We start from the raw sequence: 12,870 nt of genomic DNA, 5'->3' as shown, positions 1-12,870 counted from the left end.
ATACTAATAAGATAACCAATAATTTAAGTTTTGTATTTTAAAAAGTCCATACACCCTATAGTTTATACACACCTGAGGGCAAGAAAGGCAAAGATGAATGTTCTACAGGTCTGACAAATGGACATCCATATTACAACAAAAACAAAGGACAGTTCTGAGTCTTCAAATGTTTATTTATTTATTTTTTTGTTTGTAAAGTACATAAAACCTCACAAATACACTTTGGCTTTTATAGGGCATTTTGTTCATATTTATTTGCTATAATTTCATTAGTTCAGTATTGGAATAAGAAATCATGTACATTTCCCTTGATGGTGCATCCCTACATAAGATGCTTTCAGAATGCATTATGGGAAGTGTTGGATGCATTGTTTTTGAGGTCTGACCCAATGTGCATGAGTTGCATTATCAATAGCTGCATTTCCCGTTGAAGCACTTCACACCGTCCTTTCTGTAAACACAGGTCACTTTATCAGTGGTTGCTATTCACAAAAAATATACAAGGTGTGCAGTGTGTAAATCCCACAGTGAGCTTTCAGCTATACTGCGTCCTTCAGGTGAATTTTTGTATGTGGTATTCTGTATCTTGCATTTGATCATATGTCGTTGTCATTTATAACCAATAGACCTTTTTTCACGACAGTCATACTGATATGAAATAGTATGGAAAACACAGGTGTTATCAATTATACTACTTAAGTTCCAATTCTATTTAGTGTGGCAGAGCCTTTACAGTGAACGGCAGGCTGTTTGCCCTAAAGCAGCACTGACTATGTGACCAGAACCTGAATTTGTATCATTGAAAACCTACTATTAACTTATTTGCTGTTTACCCTACTATTTCATGTGAAAAAAGCTACAGTGAAAACCTATGCAAAACGATACGAACACATTTTACTTTTAAATTCTATCGATCCACAGATTCAGCTCGCCTTTCATTTTCGCACTGGTATTCAACAAGACGTTTGTACCGCCGCCTTTTCATAAACAGGATCCTGTAGTTAAATTAAACAACACAGAAGCCATAACAGCAACATCAGGTGTACTGAGGAGGAACTTTGAAATGTCAGTGTTGTCCTCAAGTAGCTTCTCTTACAGCCATGACGGGTCATCTAAGGACACATTGGCACACAGCCTAGTCGGGAAACCAATGAGTTTACGGCCCGCTATAAACAGTATTATCACCGCGTTTTTCTGGGCATGGCATCACTAAATATAGATAACAAAGAGTACTATGTAGTGATAAATATATGAAAACACTGTTTATTTTTGCTAAATTTTCAAAATTGTTAGAGCACCGAGAGTCGCTGACGAATGACGTCAGGACGTATCACATTGAATGATGACGCCGTTTGATCATTAAAAAAATCAGCCGTTAAAAAATACCAGAGAATTAGGTCAGCAAACTACACAGCACCAACGGTCACGTTATGAACGGAGATAACTACCATGTTACTGATGGTATAACTTTTACAAAGACGCGTTCTGGGTATGAAATAACCTGCTCCGACGAGGGGAGAGATGTCCGGCGTTTCCAGCATCTGCAGACGGGGGCCGTAGCCGTTAGACCGGTCTGTCTGTCTGTCTGTCTGCCTGCCTGTCTGCCTGTCTGCCTGCCTGCCTCCCTCCACTGGGTTTGGGAGACCCGCGATCCCAAATAACGTTACCGCTGCCGTAGTCCGGTCCGGGCTGGGGCTGAACGTTTAGCCGGGGGAAGGAGAGACACCGTCAGACTCCATCAGACAGAGGCTGAAGGCTGCTCTGCAGAGACCCAGGAAATTACTTCTCGCCTCGTCTCGACAGCCTGGTAGCAACACAGTGCACATTTCAGTAGTTCCAGTAAGTTTACCGCCAGACATGATCAATAATAATGACCGCCCCGGCTAACACTAGCTAGTTGGCCCGCCTCATATATATGCTAGATGCTGTAGAGCTACGTTAGATATCATTTTATGTTAATTTATTGTGCTAACGTTACTTTGGTAATATCAAATTAGCTTGCTCACACCTCTGAATTATTATTGAGGTGCTAACTGTTAATGCAAATGGCCTAATGGCAGTGCAGTACAGCATACTGTATGCATAGTTATACTGATGTTATTGTTAACACACCGTACAATCTACTTAACAGATAGCAAGAAGTCTTGAACAGTTGGCTCCAGGCAGCGGTGATTTAAGTGGAAATTGCAGTTACACATTTGTAACACCTCTATCACAGTGAATGACCTTGTCGTAAATGAGGCGGTAACCATCAGGGAACATCATGAACACACAAAGACACAAATGAAAATTTAATTCAGTAATCTGGCAATGAGTGCCAGATGTGTACTCAAGAAAAATTGAATCATATCTTGGTGTTGGTTAAATTATTCTGGTGGTATAATTTACTGTGAATTAGCTAAGTGGAATATAGTATCAGTGTTCAGAAACAAAATAGTACTAGGGCTGAGCAATATACCAGTGTTGTACTGATAACATGATATGAGACAAGATCATTTCAGATTTTGGGTATTGTTATATTGTGATGTGGTGTTGTCTTTTCCTGGTTTTGAAGGCTGCATTAATTTTAAGTGATGTAGTTTTCTGATCTTACAGACTGTTCCAGCTGTTCTGTTATTTGCATTTATGACTTCGTCATTATATTCGCATTCCTGATGAATATTTATCAATAACCTCATTGTATTCATGTTTTGTGAAACCAACAGTCATTCCTACAATATTGTCACAATATCAATATAGAGGTATATGGTCAAAAATATCACGATATATGATTTTGTCCATATTGCCTAGCACTATAGTTAATGTCTTTCATATGGAAGTGAATGAAGCAATTATCAGTTTCATAATAAAATGTGCTAAAATTCCAGACAATTAGAATTACCATTTGACATTGTAATAATCATTAAACCCATGTTTGATTACCATGCTCTGAAAAAGTCGGGAAATAAATAAATACTGTCAAGCATCAACCAAAGTTAGGAACAGTCTCCCAGACATGGGCACATCAGCAACGGTTTGTTTTGTGTCAGTGAAGTGCGACATTGCAAAGGACATGATGTCAAACTGTGAAGAGCTTTTCAATATAAAACCTGCTGAAATGATTTAAGTGTGTGTCCAGTACCTTTTGAACATTTTTGACAAAGTTTAAAATTCTAATAATAATATTGATAGCTGATATTTTTGGTCACTATAATCATGATATGAAATTTTCATACCTTTTCATCTCTTCTTTTTTCTTGGGACTTTACAAATTCTGTTGTCAGAATTAATGATTTTGAGTAGGGCTGCAACTAGTGTTTCTAGTTAATAGTTGACTTGTGAATAATATAGTGCATACAATGTGAACAAAACTGAAAAATGGCTATCAAAGCTTACTAAAGCCAAGTACACATCTTCAAATAGCTTCTTGTGTCTGACCACCAGTTCAAAGATATTCAGTTGTATTCAGATTTACAATATAATAATAAAACAGAAAAAGCAGCAAAAACATCCACCTAAGAAGATGGAACCAGCAAATATTTGGTATTTATGCTTTACAAATAGCTGTAAAAATAATCAGTTATTAAAGTAAATGATTTTTATTGGTTTTCGACCAGTCAAATGTAAATACTCAAACATAGTTGATTGTGTTGGTCATTAATATGAATATGTCTTGTAATGATTTCCATATATTACTCTCTAAATCTCATACAAATGATAATTGTTAAAACTAAACTGTTAAATCACTTTACAGGCCCACATGAATCATGCTATTAGTCATGCTGAATGAAATGCAACATCATATTTCCTCCCCCTGAGCACACCATGCAGTCCAATCTCAGTGTTAATTTGTGTGTTTGGCTACGTATACACCAGGCTTTACTCACTAACTGTGAAATATCATGTTTTTAGTAGACACAAGAAACATTTATTTTCTATGATTTGAAAATGTGTAGTGTTCATTACATTCCAGAAATAATAGCATTTATATATATGTATTGTTGTCTGACTATATCATGGTTATATATTTATACGTAAGGCTGCAAGTAACCGTGATAAATCAGTTGGTTGCTTTTTTGTTTAGTCTAGTAAAAGTTGCCTTTATTAAAGCAGAAGAGCTTAAAATTGCCACAGTCACAAATCTTAAAAGTATTCGGTTTCTGTTGATAGGAAGCAGAAAAAACAAATCACTTCTCAACATTGTGAATTATTTTTTTATAGGCTACCACAGTTTTTGAGAACAAAACTTCCTTTTTTTTTTAACAAGTTACTCTTTGTGACATATCATGCATATGACATTTGCTATATTTCCCTCAACAGAAATACATCATTAATGGACTAGCATGTGAACACAACCACGTAAGACATGTGATCCTCGACACTTCTGGCCCAGATCTTCTTTATACTGCACAGAAATAAACAGAATTTGGTTTGACAATGTCGAGCCGTCGGAAATCGACCACACCTTGCATGGTCCTGCCCTCTGATGTGGTGGAGCAGGAGGAGTTGGAAGAGAAAACAGAAAGGACAAAGGAGGAAGAGGGGGCGGAAGAAGAGGTGAAGGTGAAGGAGGGAGCAGAGGAGGAGCCAACTCCAGAGGAGCTGGATCAGGCAGTAGTGGTTGTCCCCACCCCTCCAGATACAGGTACGACTCTTCTTGTCCCACCCTCCCATGTGAAGATGACAATGATACTGTAATTCTGAATTAATGGGAATGTAATAAGAAATATTTCTCAAAATGAATGTTGTGTTATTATAATCATAGATGAGCCCAGTGTTTCTACTGTAGATGAAAGCGAAGTCATCGGTCCCTCACTCAAGCGCAGTGCTACAAACCCTCCTGATGATCCAGGCAGCGACCAGCTGACCCAGGAACAACAGTGTGAAACACCAGAGGAGGGAGGAGCAGATGCTGCCGCAGTTGCTGCCATCTCTCTTAGCAAGACCCCCATCATGAGGATGAAGACGAAATCTGAACCCAAAAGGATCGCTGTGTCCCTGAAATCAGCAGATGAGGCAGTGGAGGGTTTTGGAGGTGGTGGTGAGGGAGAAGTGGGAGGTGAGCAGGAGCCCATCGAAGCTCCTCTGGGGCCAATGACACCTGTGGAGATGCTATTGCATGACTCCATGAAGCTTGGGGGAGGTGGCCTGCTGGTCAACCAGCCCTCAGAGCAGCAGAGGAAATCATCCACTTTAAACCCCACAGTTCTGCCTGCTGGCCTGGCACAGGTAGGAAGTCTTGATTATACAAGGGTTTATATGACTCATAATGTTAAATAACATAACACAATGTTAAATCTTTTCACAGACAGAGATAAGATGTCATCCTAAAGGGATAGGATTATTTGTTGTGGGGTTTTATGAGGTACTTATTGATAGATACCACTGCCACTGTGGATGCTGGTTGGCATGGCCCTAGTTTGGCAAAGCAGAGAGGGGCTGGGGTCGTAGTCAACCAAAGAAAATCTTGGTCAGCTGAACAGAGCGAGGCAGCAACTCAGCAACTCCCCTTTCATAAGAAATAAAATGACTGATTTCACCTGTGGAGTTTGTTTGGTTTAAAGAGAGCAATACTTGGCTTTTGTAATCATGGTTTCCTCATCAGAAGAGGCTGTCTGAGACTTAGGTAGGGCAGCCATTAGCCACACAGGGCCCAATCAGTGTCTCACCTTTGATACTTTGTAGCATTACCAGTGTGGCTCTTTCTTATCTCCTCCCTCTCTGTATTTCAGGTACTGTCTGCTTTCCAGGCCCAGCATACTGCAGCAGCAGCAGCAGCTCAGCCTCAGCTACTGATTCCCCTCAGCAGCATCCCCTCCTACAGTGCAGCTATGGATACAAACCCCCTGCTGGGCAGCACATACAAAAAGTTTCCTTACCCCTCCATGGCCGAGATCAGCAGCCTGGCAGCACAGACACAGTTCACAGAGGAGCAGATTAAGGTAGATGAAAGTTTGGGGTAGATAACATATGCTCACAAAGGATATTGTGTTAAGTCTGAAATATATAAAGTACTGCTTTTTGCATATTTTCTAAATGGTGGAATCAAATGTACTTGATCTACACCTAGGTGTGGTTCTCAGCCCAGCGGCTGAAGCATGGTGTGAGCTGGACGCCAGAGGAGGTGGAGGAGGCCAGGAGGAAACAGTTTAATGGCACGGTGCACACAGTGCCTCAGACCATCACTGTCATACCTGCTCATCAACTCTCAGCTGCTGCCAACGGCCTGCAGTCCATCCTTCAGACCTGCCAGATAGTGGGCCAGCCTGGCCTGGTGTTCACACAGGTAGGTAAGGAAAGAAAACACACCATATCTGACTAGACTCATCTTTGATCTGCTTTCCGTAGATTCTAATGCAGAAAGAAAATAGTTCCTGCATGAAACTGTTTGCACAAGGTCTGTGTATTTCTTGAGTAACTGGGTCATGATTTCTTTCTCAGATTTGCTTTTTGGCCTTTTGAGCACCACAAGCTGAGTGCCATCTAGTTCCATTATATTAGAAAGAAGGCAGATATCTCTACTACTGATATGTCCAGAACCAGGCACCTCACACCAAAACTGTATAGATGGATAAATAGTAATACAGGCCAGAGGAAAAATATGTATTTTTGATTTTGGGATGAACCGTCATAACAGATCACACATGGAGGATATTGCTGTCTCTTGCAATCTGTTACGCTAAAGCTTTGCTTTAAAGGCCTGATGTGTAAAATTTAGTGGGCAGAATATGGCAGGAATGGAATATAATATTCATAAGTATGTTTTCATTAATTTATAATTACCTGAAAATATGCATGTGCTTTTGTTACCTTTTTGTTACCGTGAGCCATTTATATCTACAGAGGGCACAGGTCCTTTTCTGTCGTGGCCACCATGTTGCACATCTGTGTTTCTACAGTAGACCAGAACGGACAAACCAAACACTGGCTCTAGATAGAGTGTTTCGTGTTTTTCTCGAGTTTCACACCATAGGTTCCGACATGTATGTGACATGCAAACTCACAGCTAGATACCACTAAATCATATGCAGTCTTCCTTTAATTATGTTTTTTATAAATATAATGTGAATGAATACATCATAGATCTTTTACAAAAGTTCCAAAACTACAAGTACATGATTTTATATATTTTTTCTCCAGGTTATAAAAGGTCACAAAATGCTAACCACATTCACTGTCAGCATTTTATTATGTCTATTTGATTTACTTTTAATGATCTTGCAGTAGGGCTGGGCAATAGAAACAATATAGTCAGCTCAACAACAAAGGGCTCTTTGTGATGTATTAGGTAATGTACTGGAGGTCATATGGTGATATTTACTATGTGCTGCTGAAGAGAAGCTTCCCTTTTGAATTAAGTTTTTGTATATTTATTATGATGCAGACCAATTGTCATGACAACTTGCTCACTGACCATGCCATAAAATGCTTATAGCCTGACATCCAGTATCTGCTACAAAACAACATCTATGGAGTGTGTGAAAATAACATCTTTCACACACATAGACAAAAATAATCCCCATGTTGCCACACGTTACATTATACATTATTTATGCACTCTGTTTCTGTGTGGACACTGAAATCTTTTTAACGTAGCTGGATGTTCTGATCTGTGTTGCTTTTGGTCTCTGGCCAGACTCATACTTTTACAAATTAGACGAGAGAAAAAGTCATCTTGACAAAAAAACACAAAAACTCAAGTGACATACAGTAAATAAATGAATATATTACAGCAATAATACACCCCAAAACCAGTTTTAGAGCCCTTTCCATACAGTCTAGTGTTATAAATAACAACTACAGTTGCTTAAAACAATAGATACACCCTTGTGTGGTTACATGTCTCATCCTCACATTCAGTGTGTCACTATTTTCTGACTTTTGGCAGGTCGGCCCAGGGGGCAACCTTCCAGTGACCAGTCCCATCACTCTGACAGTCGCAGGACTGCCCAGCCAGTCCCAGAGCTCCAGCAGAGTTTCCTGCCAGCCCACCCCAACAAACAGTGAGCTGAAACGGGCAACCACTGTCCAGCCTCCCTCTCTATCCCCACAGGTGGGGACAGCACCTGTTGCTGCGCTTCAGAGAAATAGTTTTCACCTCTTATGATCTCAATTGCTAAAAACAGTTGTATGTCATGTACCTGCAGCTGCCCATATCTCATCTGTAGCCATTTTGTCTTTCTCCTAGCAGGTATTTGGTACCTCTTTACAGAAACCCTTGTTTAATATATAACTCTCCACTTGCCTTTCCAAGGAGAACTCAGCCCTCAGTGCTGACACATTCAGTTTGCGGCCTAAGAAGTCCAAAGAGCAACTGGCAGAGCTGAAAGCCAGCTACCTGAAGAACCATTTTGTCACTGATGCAGAAATTGCCCGACTGATGAAGCTCACCAACCTGACAAAGGGAGAGATCAAGAAGTGGTTCAGTGACACCAGGTACAACCAGCGTAACTCCAAGAACAGCCATGTCATTGTTTTCCATGATGGAGGAGGCCGCGGAAGCTGTAGCAGCAGTGCTAACACCACCATTGTTATTGACTCAAGTGATGAGACGCCCACATCTCCCCTTCCTCCACGCACCCCTCCTGTCAAAGAGAAGGAGACACGTCCCAAAACATGGAATCCATTCCCAGATTTCACCCTGCAGAAGTTTAAGGAGAAGACTCCAGAGCAACTGGTGGTGCTGGAGGAAAGTTTCGAAAAGAGCAGCACCCCTTCAGATGAAGAACTGAGCCGCCTGAGGACAGAGACTAAACTGACACGAAGGGAGATTGACGCCTGGTTCACAGAAAGACGAAAAATGCCATCTGCTAGCACCTCCTCTCCGGAGTCTTTGGAGGGAGGAAAGATGGAGACAGACGGAGCAAAAACAGGAGAAGGAGCAACAGGAGCCAGCTCTTCCTCTCCCACTGCCTCCACATCTCGTAAAGGTAGTCAGACTCCTCCCGGCAGTCGCAGTAAGCAGCTTCCCAGCAGCAGCAGCAGCAGCAGCAGCAGCAGCAACAAAGACATGAAAGATAAAAGCAAAAAGACTCCAGAGCAGCTCCATATTCTTAAAAGTGCCTTTGTGCGGACCCAGTGGCCCACACCAGAGGAGTACGACCAGCTGGCAGAAGAGAGCGGCCTCCCTCGGTCCTACATTGTCAGCTGGTTTGGAGATTCTCGGTACTCATGGAAGAACAGTAACCTGAAGTGGTTCTTCCAGTACCAAACTGGCAACGTTGAGGGACCAAATGGCGGGGGAGGCAATAAAATGGGAGGCAGCAGCACTGGACGAAAAAGGCGTGGCCGAAATCGTGGTTGGGGGCGGTCCCGAACCAGAAAGCAACCAAGGAGGTCCGCCTCCTACAATGCAGATGTCGATAGAGCTCCCCCATCAAAGAAATTCAAGAGTGGGAGGGAGATTCTGAAGGAGTACTACCTGAAGCACCGTTTTCTCAATGAGCAGGACCTGGATGAGCTCGTTACCAAGACCAATATGAGCTATGAACAGGTAATGAAAGGATTTGGTTTTTTATTGGGATGTAAAAATTGTACACTGTTATAATCGGTGTCCCAAAAGCTTCTTAGAGTTCCACCTACATACCTCTAGAAGGCTGAGATTGTCTTAACATTCAGGCAGAACCTCAGTCTACATGACATCAAAGTTTTTATTGTTTTTGTTCATTTTCAAGTGTATACTTTTATCATGACCACTGCAACTCTTTGTAAAAGGTCCAGTGTGGAAGATTTGCAAGGGTTTATTAGCAGAATATCATAATTTAGATTTATACTTATATATTTATTAATAATTTTATTATTATAGCACCTTTTTCAAACATTACCAAAAAGATAAGGACAGTAAAATAAAATAATTCTAATAGAAGTAAAACAAAATTAATGAAACAACACAATAGATTATTAGACATACACAGCAAGGAATTACATAATTTAAATCACATTTTCCCGGAGGTCATTTCAGAGCAGTGAGCCTCTGATAGTAAAAGCCTGGTCACCCTTGGTTTTTAATCTGGATCTTGAAATCTCTAAAAGAGAGGCTACACTTGGGCTCATAAGGAGTTAAGCAGTCACTGATATAACCCCAGATGTGGTGTAAAACCTAAATAAAAACAGAATGCAATGATTTGCAAAAAGTTTTTGACCTATATTCAATTGAATACAGTACAAAGACAAAATATTTAATGTACCAATTGATTAACATTATTGTTTTTTTTTTTCATAAATGTACACATTCTCAATTTGATGCCTGCAAGATGTTTCAAAAAAGTTGGCCCAGGGGCATGTTTAACCCTGAAATGTCACCTTTTCTTTTAAGAACACTCAGTAAGTGTTTGGGAACTGAGTACACTAATGAGTGAAGTTTTGAAAGTGAAACCCTTTGTCATTCTTGCCGGATATGCGACTTCAAGTGCTAAACAGTCCGGGTTCTCTGTTGCCGTATTTTGCCCTTCATAATGCACCACACATATTCAGTGAGAGACAGGTCTGGACTACAGGAAGGCCAGTCCAGTACCCAGCCTCTTTACTAAAAAGCCACGCTGTTATAACCCTGGCAGAATGTTTCTTGGCATTGAAGTCGGCAGTGTGCCTGGATGATGTTGACGTTGATGTTATTTTTGCTTTGCATGGTAAGGTCTTAATTTGCATTTGTAGATGCAGCCTGTTATCTGTTACCAGTGAACCTTTTTACGTGTGGAATGTTCCAAACAGCTGTTTTTTTTAATCATTCCACAACTTTACCAGTTTTGTTACTACTTTCCCAACTTTTTTGAAATGTGTGGCAGGCATCAAATTCAGAATGATTGTATATTTACATTTAAATTGATCAGTTTTAACGTTAAGTATCTTGTCTTTGTACTGTATTCAAATGAATACAAGTAGAAAGGTATTTGCAAATCACTGCATTCTGTTTTTATTTCCATTTTGCAAAACATCCCAGTTTTTTGGGAATTGGTGTATATAGATCGGAATATGGCAGAAATTGAATTTAACCTTTATATATTAAGATTATTTTCATTAGTGTATAATCATGGGTTGAGCCACCAACCCAAAGTATCTGATGACCTGGGAACTGATTCTTAATCATCTATGTTTCTCCAGAGTTGCTTGTAGCAGTGTCCACAAAGGCATGCTATTGCCATTTCAGAATCTTAGAACGTATACTGCATTGTGATACATTAGAGCAGTTCTCTATGTGTCTTCATAACTGGCTTAAGTTGTTGTAGTTATAATGTGCTGTGTAACCCAGGAGTGACAGTCTTACTTTGGCATGGAGGTATAAAGCATTATGAATCCTGAACTTAAAATGCATTATGTCCACAACTTATAATACTTTATAAACCTTGATGTGAGTTGTCATGCATGATTACAGATATTGAAAATTAATTGTAGAAATCCTTATAAATGCATTATAATGTCTTATTAATGTGCTTATAGTGCATCATAGACATGACCCTCATAGACACCCTCATAACACCTTTATCTTCTAAAATGTTTCATTATTGTTATACATGGTCCATTCCTAGAATTTCATAGAAGTCATTAGTGTGAATTTTACCAGCAGCCAAACCTTTGAGTATTTAAAAGGAATAGGAATTTAATTATTTAAGCATTCAATTATATTTCCTGTACATTTTGTCTCCCTGCACTGTAGTCTAAATCATATGTTAAAGTCTTACTACTAGGTATTTCATTTTATTTTAGATTTCATTTTTTGTCTAAGAAAGACAAATTTTAAGATATTTTGTGCAAAACATGATCAGATTTGACCCTAAAATCAATAACAACATATGTGTCTAATTGTAGAATGCAAACCCTTCTTTACATAATTAAAACCCAGCAGCAGTCTCATGGACAGGTGCCTTTGATCATAAACTCTGTGACTCTGAAAACCAAAAAATTACACACAAAGTCGACCACTTGTACTCTTTTCTTATTAACAACCTTTAGGTCCTCAGTCCTTGATCAGAAAAATTTTATCTGAACTCCCAGAAATACCACAGAGGACATGACCTAGGTGGTATTTCCTCACAGCCCTGCTCTCAACATGCCGATAAAGTTTTTTACTCTCTGTCAATAGGTGAGGGAGTGGTTCGCCGAGGTCCAGCGACGCTTGGACGCAGGGTCAGATCCCTTCCAGGAGACGGCTGCAGGCAGGACAGACGTAGACGAAGGGGAGGAACAGGGAGCAGATGCACAGGGAGAGACATCGACGGCTGCTGAGGAGCAGACAGGGATGGGAGATGAGGACGATGATGAAGTAGATGAGGAAGAAGATGGAGATGACACGGACGACAGTGAGGTTTGGGAGCCATCACGTAGCGTGAGGAAATCTTTATCAGTCTCCGAAGACTAATGTTTGTGAGAAACACGGTGGAACATTCTGGAGTGTTACAAGAGAAATACTGGTATGATCGATGCTGGAAGACAGTTAGCTAAACCAAGTCTTTTGCCACTGATTTGCATGTGTCCTCATTTGCAAGTTAATTTGCTGTTTTTTTGTTTGTTTGTTTGTTTTTGTTTTGTTTTTGTTTTTACTATTTTTGAGTCACGTCTACATGAGACTTACAGACGGACTATTAGCTTTAGCACACTCTCTCAGTACTTATTTGCTTACGTCTTGTTTAGACAAAGGAAACACCATGAAGTGCAATCTTCAAGCTGAGCTGAAGATGAAAACGGTCCTCAAAAAGAGTGGTGTATCCACAAATACATCCTTCATTAGAAAAAACTGATGAATACTGACTGTGAATGAGAGATTTTAGGAGAACGGTTTGACCGTTTTAATGTCCGCCATGCCCCTTGTTAAATTTGCACTCCTTCGCTTGCTAGGTGAAGCCAGTGAAGTAAAATTTCTTTACACATTGATGCTGCAATTCCTTGAGACGGCGT

At 40.2% G+C, this 12,870-nt stretch overlaps 1 protein-coding gene across 2 annotated transcripts; it reads left to right on the top strand.

The window, feature by feature from the left end:
• The first annotated feature begins 4,323 nt into the window (after positions 1-4,323).
• Positions 4,324-12,496, top strand: zhx1 (zinc fingers and homeoboxes 1). 2 transcript variants are annotated; one of them, XM_084726182.1, is made up of 7 exons: positions 4,324-4,624; positions 4,769-5,208; positions 5,712-5,921; positions 6,050-6,265; positions 7,868-8,032; positions 8,234-9,472; positions 12,059-12,496. In XM_084726182.1, the coding sequence occupies exons 1-7, from the start codon at positions 4,417-4,419 to the stop codon at positions 12,332-12,334; spliced, it is 2,754 nt and encodes a 917-aa protein (XP_084582308.1). In that variant the 5' UTR covers positions 4,324-4,416; the 3' UTR covers positions 12,335-12,496. The 2 variants fall into 2 exon arrangements, with proteins under 2 accessions (XP_084582308.1, XP_084582307.1); XM_084726181.1 differs by having other exon boundaries at positions 4,745-5,208.
• Positions 12,497-12,870: the final 374 nt, after the last annotated feature.

Source organism: Lutjanus erythropterus, chromosome 9 (genome assembly GCF_056507025.1).
Source record: "Lutjanus erythropterus isolate fLutEry1 chromosome 9, fLutEry1.hap2, whole genome shotgun sequence".
NCBI lineage: Eukaryota > Metazoa > Chordata > Actinopteri > Lutjaniformes > Lutjanidae > Lutjanus > Lutjanus erythropterus.
This window is presented reverse-complemented; position numbering and strand designations above follow the sequence as displayed.